The 21,116-nt window shown below is 35.8% G+C and overlaps 1 protein-coding gene across 2 annotated transcripts; it reads left to right on the top strand.

Moving 5' to 3' along the window:
- The first annotated feature begins 729 nt into the window (after window positions 1–729).
- On the top strand, window positions 730–20,547 carry KRIT1 (KRIT1 ankyrin repeat containing). Of its 2 annotated transcripts, XM_053987526.1 has the most exons (17): window positions 730–1,035; window positions 1,691–1,812; window positions 2,108–2,267; window positions 3,346–3,438; window positions 4,389–4,518; window positions 6,646–6,889; window positions 7,175–7,290; window positions 7,708–7,851; window positions 9,001–9,157; window positions 9,424–9,531; window positions 10,956–11,112; window positions 13,197–13,348; window positions 13,984–14,150; window positions 15,977–16,064; window positions 17,742–17,948; window positions 18,254–18,370; window positions 18,827–20,547. In XM_053987526.1, the coding sequence occupies exons 2-17, from the start codon at window positions 1,711–1,713 to the stop codon at window positions 18,893–18,895; spliced, it is 2,211 nt and encodes a 736-aa protein (XP_053843501.1). In that variant the 5' UTR covers window positions 730–1,035; window positions 1,691–1,710; the 3' UTR covers window positions 18,896–20,547. The 2 variants fall into 2 exon arrangements, 1 of the variants encoding a protein (XP_053843501.1); XR_008438861.1 differs by lacking the exons at window positions 18,254–18,370; window positions 18,827–20,547 and adding an exon at window positions 17,155–17,338 and having other exon boundaries at window positions 17,742–17,814.
- The last annotated feature ends 569 nt before the right edge of the window (window positions 20,548–21,116 follow it).

Here is a 21,116-nt window from a genome sequence, read left to right as displayed (position 1 = left end):
CCTCGTCCCGGCAGGTCCTGCGGGAGGCAGGAAGGGTCGGCGTTTCTGGGAGAAGCCTGGGTGAGGCGTGTGCCATAGACCAGCAGCCTTTGGAATGGGGTCGCGTTGTCAGCACCTGGGTTTGGTCAGAATCAATTCACGGTGGTGTCTTCTGAAGCTGGTTGTGTTTATTGTCACATCCTTACAGCACACTCCCCCCGCCACCTTCATCCTCACTTTTTGTTTTCTGGAGTCATATTGCAAGTCTCAGCCCTGTCAGTTTCACAGACATGCTCATTCTGCACTGGATTTAGTGCAGAGCAGTGGCCGAGGGAGTTCACCCACTGCTCATTCACCTGTCCCTCCACCTGTCATCCAGGTGACCCGGCCGTACCAGTGCAGGTTCCCTCCACACAAGCCTATGACCCAAACCCTGTGTAGCGTGTGTAAGGAAACCCAAGAAGCAGGTGTTTCCCAGCCGTGCATAAGGGATAGTTGTTTCTTTTTCCTTTAAAAATTATTACTGTCCTAAAGGATGAATTCTCATATGTCGGCATGTTGCTTATTTAATGTTTTTAGATGCTACTGTAATGCAAATCATTAGCTGTTTCTCTTCAGATATTACACTGTTCACATACCATCACTGAATCCTCTAACTAATGTATTTATCCTAACTGATGGTGAAAATATCCATGCTCTTATTTATGTTGAGGTTTTTTCAATATCTTTTCAGGTAGTCTTGATCCCAGGAAAAATACTGCACTAAGGGCATAAGAATCTGAAGACCTCTGTTTCTTCTAGAAGAGGTGGAGATGCTAAAAACACTAACATTTAAAATATGTGGAGGAATTAATCTGCAAAAAGCATGTGCTTACTGATGCTATGGAATGAAAGGGTGTTCATTTGCAGATGAAGAAAATGATCAGCTGGAAGGTGGAAATGGTCAGACATAACTTTCTTTCTGGAAGCTGATGTGATTTTGCTTTAGGAGGTTTTCCATATAATTTCCATACAATTTTGTGATTTTAGGAATTGTCACCTTGGTTTAACAGAAGGGTAAGCAAAGCATCTAAATGCTTCTATTATTTTTTTTCAGAAACTAAAGATATATTCCTTTCAGAAGCTTGATTTGATGAATTGTGCACCAGTTTGCAGCCTCACTGAAATAAAACTAAGTAAATGAATCCATATTGTAGTTTATTTTTATCAGCTTTGTTACTTGACTGTAGGCAAGACTGTGTTCTACTTTGCAGGGGGAGATGAAAATCAGATATTTTCTTGCAATCCATGTGGAACTCATAGAAGTGCAATACTTGTTATGGCACAATTTATAAATCACAGTGCTTGTCACTTTGAAATGGCTTTCTTTTTCAATTTCATATCTTTTCCAGAGTTCAAAATTTCTTTGGCCTTTGTCTGGTTTGCAAAATGGGGAAGATAGTTACAAAGTGGAAAAAAAAATACATTGCTTTTATTTTAAAGATTGGTTAGAGAACAAGCTTATTTGTATCAAGTCTATATGAGGTCCTATTTTCCCCTTTCATTAAAAGGAAGCAGAATTATGTCAGCCATTGGCATTTCTCCAGCTAAAGAACAATAAATGAATAATGCAAAGCATCAGTGGATATGAGCACTGCATCCTGAAGTTTAGTGAGCTGTTGGATGTTTTTTTCAGCTGAACGTTTTCTTCCTATTTATTCATTATTTCCAGTGATAAAGTAAGAAGGAGAGATGGGAAACCCAGAAAACATTGGAGATGCATATGTTGCTGTGATTCGTCCAAAAAATACTGCTAGCCTCAATTCTCGGGAATATCGAGCTAAATCCTATGAAGTAAAGCTATTTCTTTTCTTTATGTATTAGTAATTAGTAATGTTAGTATTAGTAATATTAGTTATTTGGCTTTTTAAATAGTAAATACCTAATAATATAACAGAAGAGAATGTAGCCTTGTCTTTTACTCTTTAGTCTGCTGCATTCGACTTCACCATTCTGCTTCTCAACATTTAGTACTTCTTGAATTTTGTTACTACTTTTACAGTGGCATAATAAAAATAATAAATTTTTTAAAGTTCTGTGCTTCTTTCAGCTGTGCTTAAACTTCTTTTGTTTCATTATTGTTTGAAAGATTTTGCTTCTTGAAGTTCCCATTGAAGGCCAAAAGAAAAAAAGAAAGAAAGTTTTGCTGGAAACTAAACTTCAAGGAGGCACTGAGATAACCCAGAGCATCTTGGATTATGTATTAGAAGCCACCAAACCAATTTCACCAGCCAATCAGGGTATTAAAGGTAAAACCATTTTAATCTAATATACTACTGATAGCACTATAAAAATGTTTTTTAAATTGGCATGGCAAAGTTGTGCAAAAGCATGAAATTAGTACAAAGAAGATAGATTTTGAGGTTCATCAACTATACAGCTAAAACCTTTAATGTACCTTTGTTTTTCTTTACCTTCCAAATCTATAAAATGCTTACTAAATGATTGTTAATAAATGAATCTTCGTCTGTGCTACTTCTTCACCTCAAGTTTAGATTTACAGCTAAACTTCCAGTAAACCAGATCAAAGTGGCTTTTGTATCCATAACTTCAGCTAAAACTTGACTTGGACTAGAGAACTGATAGATTATTAAGTCAGTTGTTCAGAAAACAGTATCTATATGAAAATATTTCTAGCGTAACTGTATCACTCACAGATGGAATTTGAGAAGTACATCTTTTTCCTTGTTGTTACATAGCTAATCTAGCAAAGAACATCACACTTATGTTGACAAATTTGTTTTAGTCAGCCTATTACATTTCCAGGTTGGTATAAAGTATAATGACTAAAGGACTTCTGGTCTTTGCTGTGGACTTGTCTCTGTTGTTTACGTGGTAAAATGTTGCAGGTGGTAATAGCTGCAGCTGAGTGGATGTAACAGAGCTATTAATGCAGCAAACACAGAATAACAGAATTAATACACATAGAGGAATGCCTTCTAAAAGCAAATACTCTGTTCCTTACATAGTTTGGAGAGTTTTAATTTGACTCACTCAGATGGCCCAAGCATTAATTATGCCCAGCTTAGTTTGTACACTGCTAAAATATGCTGCTGAGGTTGGAAAAGTTAAAAAGGGCTACAGTCACATAATTATTTCATGTTAATGGATATATACATATTTATGTTCTTTAGTTTTTCATATGTGTTTAAATTTTCTTCGCTTTTTTTAGATTATAGCTCGTAATCATAATTTTTTCTTCTTAGAAAGTAGGAAGATTAAGTCTGGTAAGCTTTCAGATAGCCAACTCTAGATTTTTCCTTTGTTTTGATGATTAATTAATTGTTTTGTGTTTTGTCTGATTTTTGTTTTTAAATAATGTGCTAGGAAAGCGTGTGGTGTTAATGAAGAAGTTTCCTCTAGATGGAGAGAAGGCAGGCCAGGAGGCATCTCTTTACATTGTTCCAACTGTTGTGAAAGGTAACATAGAGCATGATTTGTGAAGCTGCACCCATTTTAGCAGAAGTTCACTTGAGGGTTTCTTTTTTTATATGAAATATTTAAGTTGTATATATCTGTCTCATTGATATGTGATTATATGTATAATTATATATATATAATATGCAAGATATTTATATATTTTAATATTATATAAGGCTTTTTCTGTATTTAAACATTAAAAGTTGCAGGCAGGTGCAAAACTCCCCGAATGTTTGAAACTTTGAAGAAGTTACTTAAAATCAAGGAAGAAACCTTTGGTTTAATGTATTGCGCTTGTAACAATAGCACACCTCTGGTTTAAGCAGTATTTGTGCATTTGGTTATATTTCAAAACACAGGCCTTAACTTTTGTAGAATTTGCTGAATGCAACTCTAAGACATCCTACTCAGTTCAATGTTCTCTACTCAGAGAAGAATAAGTAAGTCTCTAAACAGTAAATAAATTCTTTAGAAAGCCATGTAAATTACTTGTCTAGAAAGTATTTTTAGAAATATTGAAGTAAGATGTGTGCTTTTGGGGAAACTTCTTTATTTTTGCCTTATTTACAGGACTTGATAAAACATACTAAATAGATACCATTGTGGACTTACCAGTACCAATATATATCCATCCTAGTCCTGAGTCATCTTCCTTTTTTTTTTTTTTTTTCTGGTAACAGGATGCATTTAACATTTATTCCTCAAATGAACTTGATCACACTGATGGAATAGTGACAGAATACGTGGGGGTTTTAAGGCTAACCTGTTGGGTTGTGAATTGCTATGTAAGGATTGTATGTAATTGCTATCAGTTATTATTTGGAGAAAATTAAGTCGCTCCAGTCTAAAGTTAGAGTAGTCTTAATTAGGGATGTGTAACTACAAAAGATGCAGAAGGTAAAATAAGATTCTTCTCACTGATGTGTCTTCAGAGAATGTTTCTTTTTTAGATAATACGAAATATACATACAGTCCTGGATGCCCTGTGTTCTACTGTTTACAAGACATCATGAGAGTCTGCAGCGAATCCAGCACACACTTTGCTACGCTTACTGCAAAAATGTTAATTGCCTTGGATAAGTAAGAGACACCATCAGTAAAAATACATTAAAATTAGAAGTTTGATATTTTATATCAAAATATAAATATATATTAAAAAGATCATTTGTCAATGTAACACATAGTTTTAATAGCATTCTTGTGGTTAAGAAGGAAATCATCATGGTATTTTCTTCATGTTTATCAGAAATTGAAACCTTGACAACATATTTCTAAAAGTCTTTTAGCAAACTCAAGAATGGTGTGTTTATCTAAATGAAGTAGCTTTTTGGAAGTTCATGCTCACAGTGAATGTTTTGTAAAATCATAATGTTTAATCTTCTGTAAATGACATAATTGTCATTTGAGTAAGAACATTTGCCAGAGTGTAGTAAAAATATCCTGTAATTGTATACCATTAAGATTTGCATTTAAATTAAATCTCCCTGTAGAAAGGGAGTGCATCTTCCCCAGACACACAAATTTATTTGCACTAGGGAATTAACTTTCAGAAAGGTGATTAGTTGTTTAGCAAGATTTATAGTAGTTTGGAATTTGAATCCATGAACAGTTGTTTTGGTGGGGTTTTTTTTGTTGTTGTTGTTTTGGTTTTTTCGTTGGTTTTTTTTTTTTTTTTAATGTACCCTTAACCAAGAAATACCAGACACACTTGTGTATGAACTTCTTTGCAGTAATAAAGTTAGCTGAAACCTCCGGCTAATGTAAAAAATCATGCTACAGGCTGTTACCTGAAAGGTTCTGTGTGTAGGATTTTTACAGTTTATTAGTAGAGTTGTAGTATTTCCATGTATACCATCATACCAGTTAAATTTATTTGCTGCTTGCTGAATGCCTTCAGGCTCTAAGTTCTGCTTTGAAGTGTTTCAAGCCTTACAAGAAGCCTTGGATGTATAATAGTTTATATATATAATATAACAGTTTATATTTTTTATCCTCTGTGTACATAATCTGAAACAATACTTCTCAAAGATTTAAACTGCCATAACTATTTTATCTACCAAATATTTAGAGAAAATGCCTGAAAATACCTTAGAGGGTGTTTATAGCACAATGACTACAATTTTACTGTTCTTTCTGCCAGGTCCATGAGTAAGTGAAGAGAATGCTGCTTTTGCAGGACATTAATAGCTTGGATTTAGGACTTAAAAATAGGCCTAAGCATATGCACTGAACTGCAGGTTACCTTCTTCCATCCTTACATATGATTCTGGGACAGACAAGATCCAAGTGGTCTGTCAGTGGATGTCCAAAGCATGTACTTACTTCTCTTTCTTCTATTTCCAGGCTCAATCACTAAACAAAATTTATTGTATTTCAGCAAAGCACATTTTTACCTCAAGCTTGTGAGAAGGCATGTGCAGAAAATGAAATACAAACCTGGCTTTAGACCTTTAATGCACCACTTAATATAACACTAAAACAATTTAAAAATTCGGTAAAAATGTATTTATCCAAAACTTGAGATGAACAGCTTGTCCTAAGCCCTGTGTTATATTGCATATGTGGTAGGAAAAATGCAGCAGGTGTACAGTACTGACTTCCCCTGGTAGCACAGAAAAAGTGGGCTCTAAAGCTCTTCAGTACTGTCAGTAGGAGTGCAGTGAGAAGAGAATAAACTTCAGCAGAACTTTATAAAAAGGCAGGTGGTAGCCTGTGTGAAAGAGACTTAGTGGTTTGGAAACTGGACCTTCTGGTTTGCTGCCTTTTCCGGTCTTTCCCTAATGAAACACGTGAGTTGAAAAGCTTAAGTCAGTACAGATATTGAAACTCACCGTTAAAAAAACTGCTTAAAGTTTCAACATTTTTTCAGAGTAGTAATGTTAATAAACTGAAAGTAAATGAAATGTTGGTGTGGTTTTGTGGTTATAACCTGTGTTATTTTTAGTGTATAATTTCCTTCTCTTTGAGAGTTTGCATCCACACAAAATTGAGCAAATACAACTGTTTAACTGAGTGTAGTTAGCAAATTTCACATTCAGGGAGTAATTTAGTTTTATAAAATTGGCTGTGCAAATTATAATTTTTTTTTTTAATTCAAATGTGTGATTATCATATATGCAATCCCTAATCAAACAAAATAATGGACAGCATGACCAAAATGATCATTTTCTACCTGAAAATTAATTACTTCCCCATTCTCTCCTGCAGGTGGTTGGATGAACGGCACACCCAGTCTCACTCCATCCCAGCTTTATTCAGACCATCTCCTCTTGAGAGAATTAAAACAAATGTAATAAACCCTGCCTATGCTATAGAACCTGGTCAAACAGAAAGCTCATTGCACATGGGTTACACTGCCCTGGAAATAAAGAGTAAAATGCTGGCATTGGAGAAAGCAGATATGTGTATCTATAATCCTTTGTTTGGATCTGACCTTCAGTATACCAATAGGGTAAGAACTATATTTTCATTTTGTATTTGTGAAACATACATACATTTTCATTTTAGAGTTCATTCATTTATTTGATACGAGTGCGTGCTCACATCAGAGTTGTTTATTTAGCAGTAAGTGTGCAATAGTTTTTCAAATTCTCATATTTGATCATAATTCTCTTTCATTATAAAATGTTACTATCATAACTTTGGTTTCAAGAGAATACCTGACTAGAATGGTGGATTGTGTAGCCACATCTCAGTAAGATATTTTTTCAGTTGTGTTTAAATTATGTCTTCACAGGTTGACAAGGTGGTAATAAATCCATACTTTGGCCTTGGAGCCCCAGACTATTCAAAGATTCAGATTCCTAAAAGAGAAAAGTGGCAACGTAGCATGAGCAGTGTCACAGAGGACAAGTATTATGTTACATTCCTTTTTCATTAATGGATAATTTTGTTTTGTCTTACTGCAGTAGCACTTGGTAGACTTAAAATGAGATTCGTATTACTTTATGCTTCACTGTAGAAATACATATTTTAAATGAAATTCTATTTGAAATCCTAAAATATTGAAATACAACAGTTAAAGGATGAATCAAGAAAGGTATAAATTATAAACATTAGAGAAGCATTTCTTACTCTAATATATACAGCTGTGGCTTGATTTCTGCATGACAAAAAACCTATTTGTATGAATACTGGCACATTTTAGCTGCATGAACTTCTCTTTTATTCTTCATGTAGATCTATGGTTAGTGCTATAAAAAGTTGATGTTCTCAACAATTGTAATATTTCTGAATAGTGTTTTTCTTGCTTCCCCTTTTAATTCGTAGGGAACACCAGTGGGTAGATGATTTCCCTCTTCACCGCAGTGCTTGTGAAGGAGACTCTGATTTACTAAGCCACCTTCTGGATAAAAAGTTTTCTGTTAATCAGTTGGATAGTGACCACTGGGCACCAATCCATTATGCATGCTGGTGAGTCAAGCATAGTTTTGCCAATCAAGTGCATTCTAGCTATCATGATTCTTTAGCACTATCATTTATGTAACTTATCAGCCTCCAAAAGAAGAAATAAAAAAAACCCCTCTAGATTTTTCATGCTTTCATTATAATATATGCTGGTGTTAACCTTCTGAAGAAAAACATTGCTTCAGGTTTTGAGATAATTTTAATTTGAATAGTTTTTGGGGAGACCAGTTGTGGAGATCATGTCATCACTTACTTATTGCCTCTTGTATCTCTCCTGACTATTCTAATTCCTGCTGGAGGCACTGACTATTCTAATTCCTGCTGGAGGCACTGGGTCTATTTTAGCATGGTAACTTTCACAGTCTGTGTTGGCTTAAGCCTGTGAGCAGTTTTACAGCACAGCAGTAGCTGACCTGAGCATGTTTTGGTACTGGCCACCCTTTAAGTGGGAAGCTGGACTAGGTGATTTACAGAGGTCAACATGTTTGACTATAACTCTGTGATTTAATATGTAAGTGCTTGAAAGCTTTTCTCAGTCATAAAAATGCTTTTGTTTTATCTTTATGGAAGTTAGTCTTTTGTATATGTAGTGGTCAATATGTCTGATGATAGGAATAACATGAAAATCAAACTTGATTATAAAAAGCCCATATTCTTACTTGCTTTTTAGAGTTTATCAAAGTTTGTAAATACTTCATACATCAAATATACACAAGAGTTACCAGTTATAAGCATGGGGGTTAAGAATCCTCATGATCCATCTGCATGACAAGCAGAAGCCAAACTCTGATTCTCACACTCATTTTTTTTCCAGACAAAGCTGGACTCTGTTCTGCCATGACTGAATTGCTGCAACTACCCAAACTTAGCTAGCTTAAAGCAAGGTTCTATTTGTCTATCATGAATCCAATCAATGCTTACTAGACCAGTGATTACCAAAGAAGTGTAGAACTTGATATTAATTTCTACAAACTTACGATGTTCCATTGTATCTGGTGTAATTAGAAAGCTAAAAACTCTTTGGTGTGGAAAAAACCACACTTTTTCAATAGGAACAAATAGGACCATCTGAAAAAATACTTTTTCATAATTAGGACCATCTGAAAAAATACTAGTATATATTTGCTGTGTGTTCTGATTTAATCATGTCTGCAGGTATGGAAAAGTTGAAGCCACTCGAATGCTGTTGGAGAAAGGGAAATGCAATCCAAATCTTTTAAATGGTCAACTTAGCTCTCCTCTTCATTTTGCTGCTGGAGGTGGGCATGCTGAAATAGTACAAATTCTACTAAATCATCCTGAAATTGACAGAGTAAGTTCTGTTTGTGTATAGAAATAGTAGATTTAGAAACAGTTGCTAGCTCGTGTATGAGAAATATTTTGGTGTCAGATCAATGATCTTGTTTAGCAATTACTGAAAAATGGTTAAATGTTTTTGATTACCTTTGTTTTTCCCATTGTGTATCAATTAAATGTTTGAACTCTGGTATCAAGGATTTTAATTATCTCAAAAATGTGTAAATATTTACCTGTCTCCAGTGAAATCAATGTAGAATCAGTGTTTCTGTTTGTTTGTAGCACATTACTGATCAACAAGGAAGATCTCCGCTGAATGTCTGTGAAGAGAACAAACAAAATGAGTGGGAAGAAGCTGCAAAACTACTGAAGGAAGCCATAAATAAACCTGTATGAGTTTATTTTCTAAATATTTTAAAGTTTATAGTTAATTTACACTTAATCTTTCAGAAGAGCTAGAGTCACTTCTGGCTGTTACTGGAAACGTGCAGCACATTGAAATTGTTAGTGTATATATTGGCAAACTGGGATTTGTGTGTCTTTAAATGTTTCTGTTCTATTTCATGGCTCAGGAAATACATGTAAGACATATAAACATGATGCTCCAATTTATTTGTAGGAGCATCATATCAGCTACTGATTTTTTGTCTATTTTTGACAATGCAACCATCAACTTTCTTTATGCATTCTTATCTTATATGCTGATAAGCAGGAGCATTCACCTAGCTAAATGTAGGCTTCTATGAAATAGGCTTTTTTTCAGTTAGTGCAGGCTTCCTTGGCAGCCAGTGGAGATTTAGCCAGGATAGGAAACAAAATTTACAATGCAATTCCTCTTATCCTGAAGTAGATTTAAAATTAGTCAAATGATATAAACCCATTTGTTTATTTTCTTTGACTTCAAATGCAACCTATATCCCTGTAAGTAGGTGGTACTAAACCTGTCAGTTTTTCAAGATGTTTTAAATTATCTTCATTTCACTCTGCATGAATAATTTCTGAAATAATTAAGGAATTAACTGAGGAATTAATTTCTGAAATAATTAATTTCTGAAATAAATTCTGAAATAATTTCCAGAATTTTTTAGGAACTCAATTCTTGATGACTTAGTAGAGTTGAGGAAGAGAAATAACAAATTCCTGAAATGTTTTTATTCAAGCAGCTGAAACATCTAATCTGTTACAGAAATGAAAATAAGACATTTCATTGATTTTTGACTTGTGTACGTATGCTTTAAGCACCTGATTTATGCTTATGTATGTCTTTCAGGAGACATACTGTGGGCTCACGTGCAATTTAGTGAAAGCTATGGGAGTTCTGAAGGGGAAAATTATTTATAATTTATAAGATTTGTTTAGATTCTATTACAGGAGCAATATAAGACTTAGTGAGTTTGTATTCTTGTAGCAGGTTCTGAGTAAAGAGTGGTGCTTCCCTCTAAAAATAAGTATTTTTAGTATAGAGTGGAAAAATTCATAACCTGCCAGTAACAGCAAAGTGAACATTTTGGGATATGCATAGATAGCTGAGCCCAGATCCCTCAGGGAACTTGCCTTTGAGTTCAACAGAAGTCCTCAGAATACCAGCAAGATCTTTCTTGGAGTTACTGTTGTAAACAACACAGTATAAGAACTTGCACAGAACGTGAAACAAGCAATTTGGGTAAATAAGAAATATGTAGGAGTTGTGCAATGTTCTTTTTCCAACATTATAGATGTTACTGATACATGGTAAAACTGCTTCCCTCTCTAGAAACACAAACAGAAAGGATTTTAACAAATTGTTTGTTTAATACGTTCCCACTTTTATGTAGTATGAAAAGGCACGAATTTACCGTATGGATGGCTCATATCGCTCTGTCGAGCTGAAACACGGAAACAACACAACTGTCCAGCAAATCATGGAGGGCATGCGCCTGTCTCAAGAAACTCAGCAGTATTTCACTATCTGGATCTGTTCTGAGAACCTCAGTAAGTAAAAGGGACAGTGGTCATCCTTGAGGGTTTATCATAGTTTATTTCTGTTCACCTTTAGGAAAAAGTAATGCTGTCTTGGGAGAGTAGGAGACAGGCTTCACAGCCTGATGTCTCCAAACTGCTTTCAGAGCTGTGGAGAGCTTCTCTGTTTTAGCTCTTACTTTGGGTACTCTAAATAGGTCTGACTGTATCACTCTCGCATCTGTAATGTGTTTCATCCAGGAAGATGAGGCTGTTCCAGGTTGACTTTCTGTTACAGGGCACTTTGCCTGTCATAGGCCTTACTAGTAGCTTATCCTGGTTTTATCCATATTTTTCTCAGACTATCTGAATTTGGGTGCATGTAGTTGTTTTTACCAATGTTTAGTCTTTTTACAACTACTAATTAAAGTAAGATGATTAATATTTTTTCATTAGGACCTTTAACCATATGAATTTCCCTGTGTTTTACACCAAAATAATTTTTGATGAGCAAGTTTTCAAATATATTTGATGGGAGAGAATTCTGGTGTAAAATGTCATGCTTATATTTATGCTATTTTTTGGTAATTCTGATCTAAATAAAAAAGATATTATAGTTTTTATTTGAGATATATACTAGAAAATAAATAGAAGCCCAAAAGAGTCAATGAGTGTGGTTGGGTATTTTCAGATAATGTGGGCAACAGTACTGCTGCAACAGGATAGCTATGGGACAAGTTGTGGAGTACAAAGCTCAGTTCAGGTCTGGTAGGATACTGTGTTGACAGTGTCATTAACACAGAAGCCTTGCATTCAGAATTTTATTTACTGTTGCCAGCGCTCTGCTACAGTGGTATTGTTATTTATTTTTTAAAGTAGCTCTAATTATTGCAGGAAATATTTTCTTTATTTTTCTTTAATCTTTTTCTTCCAGTGTCATACCATTGGCCTTTTTACTTTGCTGTATGCCACGTGACTACTGTAACCCTCAGCTAAACATAGATGTTAATGTGAAGAAAAGGAAGTTGTTTGAGGGTTAAAGTCTTGCTGCTTTTGCTTTTTCTAAATATGTATGTAATGTTTTCATAGAATCATTGAGGTATTACCCTTGCATTTGCAGGGAAGAGCTCACTGACAAATTGTTTGTGTAACAGCAAATAATTCTCTAGCTATTTAGCCTAGATCTGAAAATGAGCTACTGATTTATGGCTTCAAACAACTAGCTAATAGACAAGTTTCATTATAAAATATGTTGCAGTTTGTGTACAACTGTAAGGCCAGTAGGCTTCTTGCTTGTAGAACAGATGATGTTTTTCTGTGTTTGAATGTAAGATAGATAAGTTAAATGAACAGATTGTTCCCAGTGAAAGATGTTGCACTATAACATATCCATTTACACTTTTCATATAATGTGAAATGCCACAGTGTGAAAGCCAGAGCAGTGAGGATGAGGCAGATACAGCCTCCTAGGAAAAGCCAAGCAATAATCCAAGGACAGGCAGGGTGAGTGAGTAAGCCAAAGATACAGATTCTAGTACATAGTAGGACTGTAGCTGAAAGCTCTGTATTAATTTCTCAGCACTCATATACACAAGAGAGCCTGAAACAGTGATTGACTTTAGCCTGTCAAAACATTTTACAGATTAAAAAGAAGAATGTCTGTTCTGAAAAGTTTATGGTTTTTATATATATGTACAAAAAGGGCAAATACATTCATAAGATAAATTATATCTGTATTCTTCTGTCAGAAATAAGATTATTGGACTTTGTATTTCTGCCACAATAATAGAGACAACAGTCTCTCGTGTTTTATTATTGTGTTTTTAAGGTCAGTCTTGGTACTCCATTACATTTTTAAATACCACTTCACTCCTGAGAAACTGAAAATAATGAAGTTTCAACCCTATTGCATTTAGTGAATTGATGCTAAGAGTTTTGTCAATAAATCCGTATTTTCAAAACCTTTTCTATATAGCAGTGTACAAAACACAGGGAAAACATTTGTTAATGAGTCCTCAATTTCAGGTACTCTGAGTTTGGTGCAGCATTTAATCATTTATGTGTATGTGCTGGGTTATTCTGTTTGTTTATTTAGAAACAAACCTGTTATTTTTCAGGTCTCCAGCTGAAGCCATATCACAAGCCTTTACAGCATATTCGAGACTGGCCTGAAATATTCACTGAACTGACAAACTTGGATCCTCAAAGGGAAACTTCACAGCTTTTCCTGAGAAGGGATGTGAGACTTCCACTGGAAATAGAAAAAAAGGTCAGGACTTGGAAGTGAATGAAATTATGGTCAGACTCAGAGCACTTGGACTGTCAGTACTCAGTGTGTATAGTGACTGTAGTAATTTCCAAACTTATTTAAACCTGACATCTCCTTTTCTGTAATGGTTTGAGTCTTCACATTCTTCCCTTCCTCTCTCTTGCCTTCCTGCCATCTCTTTGTTCTCTCTCTCTTTCTCACCCTTTCAGTTGGGTTTATCCAATGTCTCCAAGTGTCAGTCTGTCTGTCATACAGCTAAAAACAACCTGTCTGATTTTCTTACTTGTGCTGTTGTTTTTTCAATTATTTAATTGGTTGATTTCAATGGGATTATTCAAACATATTACTGAAAATGAATTTATGGGGGAAAAAATCCAAAGATACCAGTATTTCTGTGAACTTTTTGATTGGGCATGGTGTGCTAGTTGCCTTTCATTTGTGTGTTAGATCATTGAAGTGTTGAAGTAAGTAAATGAAAAACAATGCTTCTATTACAAAGCACCACTAAAATGTACACTTCAGTCAGGATCACACCTTTGTCCTCTGTCTCTGAATCAGTGAGAAATGCTATTGATAGTTTCTAAGCTTATTTTCCTTTTTATAAAGAAATCACATTATTTAAATCTTTTTAACAGATTGAGGATCCATTGGCTATTCTTATACTTTTTGATGAGGCCAGATATAATTTACTGAAAGGTTTTTATACATCACCTGATGCAAAGCTGATTACACTTGCAAGTCTGCTTCTACAAATAGTCTATGGAAATTATGAGAGCAAGAAACATAAACAGGGCTTTCTAAAGTAAGTATGTGTTTAAAATTTAAAATTATGGGTTAGATTAAGTATTTTTAGATAGCACGTCCTATGGAACCCTCAGACTTTAGGTATGGTGTATTTGTTGGTTTTCTTCATCACTGAGCTATAGTTCAGAGTAATTATGTAACCCTTGTAGCATTAATAGAAGTTGGACATCGTGTGTGAAAATGTATTAATCTTAATTATTGCAGTCCTAGACAGAGGAGCAGAGGTTCTGTAGTGTGTAAAATCTGTCCTGAGATACAGTAATACCAAAATAAACAACAGTATTCATTTGAAGGGTTCTGACAGGACTGAGGCTTTGAGCAATGTTGAAGAAACATCTTACTGTGGCAGTTAGACCAATGTCTGGGATTAACTTTACCTCTTTAGACAGACCATGCAGCGATACTGTTTCTCTTCTGTCATTTGTAGGAGAAATGCTGTACTAAATTAGTCAAACCCATAGCACCAGTAGGGCTCAGACAGATGGTATTTTTCTCTCCCCTTCTCTCTGCATGCCAGCAGAACAGTAGCTGAGCTATTTTGGGATGGCTTGTTCTTCCCACATATATTTGTACAGCAGTATCTGAACCCATGAGGATTCCAGTTCTACTGTGTGCACCTTCACCTCTTGCCATCTCCACCTCACTTCATTCATGGAACAGCATCTGTGCTGTTCTGGAATGCTGCTATACTTCTCATCTTCTCTTATTCACCGCATCAGCTGAGCTGCCTTGGCCCGATGGGTTTTTGCATGTATTGTCCTGCAGTTGCACAGCCAGTCTATGGAGCATAAGGGGAACGAGGTTTAAGTGGGACCTCCTATAGGAGTGTGCAGTTCAGTGCAGCTGGGTTTTGTATGAAACTACTCCCTGCTGGCTCCCAGCAGCTGCAGGGTGGTGTTTCTCTCCACACTGAGGCCTATCAGTACTGTGGTTCCAAGTTCATCCTGCTCAGTGGAAGTGTTTGGCTCTACAGACCCGACTACCTGCAAAGATAGGTTGGGTTAGATAAAAAGCAATTTGGACATGCTTTCCATCCATATTCACATAATTCTTCTTCATATAGATGAGGAGTTTCATAATCTGTTTTTATAGTTGACATAGTTCATTAAAAGACTGGTAATTCCAAAAATACATCCATAGCTGTTGTTTATATGAGAGTATCCTTGACCTTAAAGATCTGATGGACTCTCCTGTGCAGGGTTTTTGCTTGGCAGATCATATATACTGCCAAATACAGTTTAAATAGGTTACATCACTAGGTCTTGAAACTGTCTTAATTGTACATAAAAGCAAACTAGTAAAGGCTTGCATTCTTCCTTTTAGTGTTTTTGTTTCCTGCATTTTGGGTTTTTTTAAAAAGGCAGTTGATGTAAGTAGCTTCTCTTTTATGGAAATTAATTGGGCTGAGTCCTTGGTAGTGCTGACTACAGGAGTGAAAGGAAGAGTATCTACAGTCTGTCATATGTTCTGAGAATGTGATATGCTGATGTAAATGGCATTTTGTATGTAATTTTGGCTTCCAACCTGGAATTCATCAAACTGTTCTCTAACCAAGCATGAGTCGTGTGTTCTGCTGGCATTTCCTCTCCATGCCACGTCCATGACGTGTGACACAGAGTGTATAATGTAAAGCCAGATCTTCATTAACCGAGAATTGCACTGTATCTTAGGAAACCATCTCATCTCATGAGGCAACATAGAGTAGGAGCTGACTGCCTAGCTCAGTATGTGACTTGAAGGTACATTGTAGCAGACATTGTTCTTTTTTCTTACTTTGTTTAGTGTAAAAAAAAAAACCTTTGTTCCTCTTTGTCTTTCTCTTAGTGAAGAAAATCTTAAATCTATCGTACCAATAACTAAACTAAAAAGCAAAGCTCCTCATTGGACAAACAGGATACTTCATGAATACAAGGTAAGATAAATAAGCAGGTAGTAAAAAATCCTGTTCTTAAACATTTTTGACTGTTTCGTTGTCAATTAATGAACAGAAATACTGGTATAAAAAGTTAAAAATGTGTATGCTCTGAATTTCTGGGATTCATTGTGTAATATATTTCTTGTGTACTTACAGATCTCTTTGTTAGAAGTAAATGTGTTTGTTATCTGTTCATTTACCTTCAATGTTAGCTCTGTATTGGGCACACTTCCAATTCAGGCATAGGTGTGAAAAAATCTATGATTTAAATTTCCATGTCTGCTTGCAGCAATAGATCCCCAAAGTTCTTTTTGTCAGTGTAACTTGTATCTTAGGGATCTGGTCGTGCTGCTGATGTGCACATGCACACACAAACACTCCTTTGTTTAGAGCAGTTAATTGAGCAAAAATTTTAAATTTTTTGGACTTGGGCTGCTGGTGTAAAAATGCATCTAACCAAGGGCTGTCAGTCCCAAATGAGGTCAGATTAAATTTGTGGTCTTCACAAATAATTGTGAAAAAAGTGAGGTGTGTCAGAAGGAGAACTGTACCAGCCGATGTGCATCACTAAAGGTAGCTGCCGGGAAACATTGCAGAAGCACCTAGTGAATGTTTTCAAACGTTGCTCCTCTTTTTGAGAGGAGATTACTCAGTCATAAACTTTCTTTTGCTGCTCACACCTTTTTTGTCAGAAATTAGCAGATCATTCCTATCTTTCTAATAGAGATGAAGGAGGGGGTGATGGTGGTCTAAGACTATGGTGTAGCAAAGTCATCTACTCTGTCATCAAATTATATGTAAGAATGAGCATAGCTTTCTTGACTTCTGCTTTTGAGACATTATTTTGGAGTGTGGGGCATGGGGGGGAAGGGGAAAGAAATTGCAATCTTTTGTTCTGAAGATTTTACATGTTACAAATGGCTGTGTAGAATTCAGGTAAGCTATAAGGCAGGGTATGGATCCAGAGAGGCTGATCCTGTCTACCACACCCACAGTCATGGCCCCCTAACTGTTGAAGATTTGTGTTCTCCCTCGTGTCTGTGCCTTCTGATCTTGTCCATGTCCCAACCAATTTTTTATTTGTTAGAGTGGTTGTTATCATTCTGGTTTGAGGAGCACTCCAGCAATAGTTTATTCTGACTGCTGCACTGTACTGAAGAGGAAGGAACAGAAGCCTGTCTCAGTCTGAATGAAGGCTCCACTAATGAAAAAAGATCTGCACCTCTTTTTTGCTTAGAAAAGAAAAAAACAATCCATGTTTTTGGAAGGAGGTACTTGCTCATATTACCATGTCTCACTGGATTGGACTCCTTAAAAGGAGGAAGAATACTTAGTTTTAAGGATTGTGATGCATTTGGTGTCAGATGGGTGCATAGCTGCTGATCCCAAGTCCCAATTACTTCTGGGAGAGGCAAAGCTGTGGGGCCCTTCAGAGGTTGTGTGTCTGCTCAGATTTCCAAGGCTCATATAGGTATCTGGGTTTTGCCTCAGTCTCTTCTAGCACTTGAGCCTTTCCATGGCTCTAAGGTTTAATTTAGCTGTAGGAAGATGGTTGATGGGAAGGCACTTTGGAAATAAGCATTTAGTAGGGATTGCACTGAACAGTGGATTTTCTTCAGACAATTACAGCTGTTTGGGAGGACTTGTTGATTGCCATTGTTTCTTTAATTTCAGAATCTCAGCACCAGTGAAGGTGTCAGTAAGGAGATGCATCACCTTCAGCGCATGTTCTTGCAGAATTGCTGGGAAATTCCTACTTATGGAGCAGCTTTTTTCACAGGACAGATATTCACCAAAGCAAGTTCAAGTAGCCATAAAGTCATCAAAGTGTATGTAGGAGTAAATGTAAAAGGGCTGCACCTCCTCAACATGGAAACAAAGGTCAGCTTAAGTGAACTGCCAGTGAAAATTATAAAACTTAATTCTCTTTTCTTAAAATCTTTGTAGAGATGTGATTTTCCATCCAACAGTTTAGTTAAACTTGACTGAAAATTTCCAAGATTTTAAGGTCTTTGTAAGTCACTAACAAAGTCTTGAATTTTTTCACTTTACTACTTTATGAACTACAACTGCATTGTGGAATGTAGTGATTTAAGTCTGAATCCTGTCTTTGTCAATGAAGGGAAGTTCAGTTTGCAAGTATGGAGGATATTTTCTGAGTGACATTTTCCTACATTTGGTCATAGGCTTTACTCCTCAGCCTGAAGTACGGTTGCTTTATGTGGCAATTGGGAGATGGAGATACATGTTTTCAAATCCACAGTCTGGAAAACAAAATGAGCTTTATTGTACATACCAAACAGGTAAGCACTATCATTTTACATCCTTTATGTTCAATTATTTTTTTCCTAAATTAGATACACAAGCCTCTTGTCCCTTGAGATTGACCACCCTTGCACAGTATAAAAGAAGCCTAAGCCAAGCTCCCACAAAAATTATTTTAAAACTTCATTATTAATATTTCAGAATGTTTGTTTGTTTTCTTAGCATGTGAAGCCTTCAGAATTCAAAATACATAGAATATATCTATAATCATTAGGATAATTCTTTTGTTTAATTGAAACTGTTTCTTGCATATGCCCAATCCCTCATTCTCTTTAATTCCAAATACAATGAGATTCAGCGAGTTGGAGCCAGTAACTTTGTGATTGAAAGTAATGGAGTTTGAGATTGGATAAAGCTGAGAATTACTTTTGTCACGTACTTGATTGTCATAGTTCTGAAATGCTGATAGAATTTACTTGCATCCCTTTACACAGGCAGGACTCGTTGTAAAACTCCTGATGAAATTAAATGGCCAGCTAATGCCAACTGAAAGAAATGAGTGATGGAAATGAACAATAGTTATGAGATGGCATCTGATGGCTGAGCAAAAAACAACTTGTTCCTCCTCATAACAGGACTTCCATGTACATGAATTTTACACAATGAAAAGTCAATTTGTACAGTTTTTTTAACTTTGTACAGAAACTGCATGGTTTATTTTTTTAAAAATAATATACAACATATCTATTATTTTTATAAATATTTTTGTGTTTCATATATTAACTATTGTAGGGCTTGAGCTTAACCAATAAAGCTGATGAAATCTAAATGTTTTACCGAGTTTGACGAGCATGAATCCAGTAAAGCTGTTGTTCCCAGAGAAATATGGGACTACCAGTGCCATTAAGCAAGTCTCAGTTAACCTACTTACCTTTCGTGTCACTGTGTGGAACATCAAGCAGGTGGTATATGTTGCAGTATTTTGTAGACACTCTGTATTTTTAAGATACTATTGAAAAATACGCTTAAAAGACCAGTTAGACCTTTGAGCAACTACTTTTGATAAACTCTTGTTTTTTATTTGGTTTCTGACAAACATTTTAGCTTGCTTTTCCTTTTAACTTTCTCATACTTTGTATTCATATTTATTCTAAAATACTGCATGAGGATGCCAAAAGGGAAATACTTTAAATCATTCAGAAGCCATATTGAATGTTTAGCATGCTTGTTTTGTAGAATGGATTTTTACTTTTGCTGTGCAATATAAAATGTATGTATGGAGGAGAGGGAGACAGGGATTTTTACAGATGAACCTTACTCAGAGGACTTCAGAAAGTTTTATAAATCCTACCCTGGATTGCAACACATATGCAGTAACAAAAGCTCATACAGGAAGTACTAAGTTATGTCTCTTAAATTAATTTTCTTACTGATTAATTCAGTTTCTTCAGGCTAAAAGCAGTGCAGGATGCAGGAATGAAGATGACAAGGAAGTCAGAAACAGTTTGTAAGCATTCTGCCTGCTCTTTGTAGAGTCAGGGTTGGGGCTCCACAAGTTGGGTCCCAAGTGTAAGGTGGGATTCTATGCAGTCTGAAACATATCCTTGTACATTAAAATAGAATCTGTAACATAAATCTTTGAAGTTTCTGGTTGTATTTCAGGGTCTTAAGTGCACTTGACTATTTCTTCCGTGTAAACTGCATGCTAAAACGGTGTGCAATATTTTGTAAAAAAAAAAAAAAAAGGTTTTATGAAAAATAAAAATTAGCACTTGCCTCTAAGTTTTCAAATAAAAGCTACAATGAATGTGAAGAACTGTGCTGTTGTATAGTAACTTTACTCATACCTTACTAGTAGCTGCAGTTTAAGAAGTTAAAGTAGTAGGAGACTTGTATTTTGTATTCTTAGCAAGCTGTACTTTTCTACTTAAACCTCACAGGCCTAAATAACAGTAAATTTTCATGGATTGTTATGCTTTATTTAAGGTAAATAATGCAGCAGTCAGGTCCTTCATCATGCATCCCTGCTAGCACTTGACAGTTGTATCAGAAATACATTTCTCTACGTAGCACTTTCTTAGAAAACTAGAGGAAAATGTTAGGAAGGTGTGTCAATTGCCTATACAACTATACTATCAATATGCCTTATTGCTGTATAGTCCTTTCTGCTAAATTCTTATTTATTACTACCTAATAAATTGTTTGCAACAAATCATATTTGGTGTTTCTATTTTTTGTAACCAGCATGAAGATGCCATCAAATGTTACACCAAGCATGTGTTATTACCAAAGAGCAGTAGTTTGTAGGCTCTTTGTAAGGCTCATCCTTGTAAGTTATGTAAGAAAAGCATCAGAGAGGATCAGAGAGAGTATCCCATGATGACTCTAAATTAAGGTAGTGCACCTTGGAAACTGCTCAGGAATTTACCAGGTAAACTGGAAACTGTTCATTGTGGCAAGGCAGAGGTTTGCAGATGTTGCACAACAGTGGCACCACTGAGCAGCAAGAGCCCAAGTCTGCAATCCCAGAGGCTCCTGGCACCTGGGTACATAGGAGCTTGCACTACCCTGCTGGGGCAAGGCATGTGTGTGCTCTCCTTTCATCTGGAAGCAGGAAATAAAAAATGGGAACAGAGAGAAATCCAACACCACTGAGAGAGACCATTAGTAACAACCCTCATATCACTACCAAACAAAAAAACAATGAAAATGAGCTGACACTTGTGCCTTTGTAAACATGAGATGCCCAGCTCACCACCTACAGTCCATCTAACAAGCACATTC

This window comes from Vidua macroura, chromosome 1 (genome assembly GCF_024509145.1).
Source record: "Vidua macroura isolate BioBank_ID:100142 chromosome 1, ASM2450914v1, whole genome shotgun sequence".
NCBI classification, from domain to species: Eukaryota; Metazoa; Chordata; class Aves; order Passeriformes; family Viduidae; genus Vidua; species Vidua macroura.
This window is presented reverse-complemented; position numbering and strand designations above follow the sequence as displayed.

Excerpts from the sequence above, each read along its gene's own strand:
- KRIT1 (XM_053987526.1), top strand. The coding sequence starts at position 1,711 with ATGGGAAACCCAGAAAACATTGGAGATGCATATGTTGCTGTGATTCGT. Across the intron at positions 9,532-10,955 it reads AGGAAGCCATAAATAAACCT|TATGAAAAGGCACGAATTTA; the intron begins GTATGAGTTTAT and ends ACTTTTATGTAG. Across the intron at positions 16,065-17,741 it reads GGATACTTCATGAATACAAG|AATCTCAGCACCAGTGAAGG; the intron begins GTAAGATAAATA and ends CTTTAATTTCAG.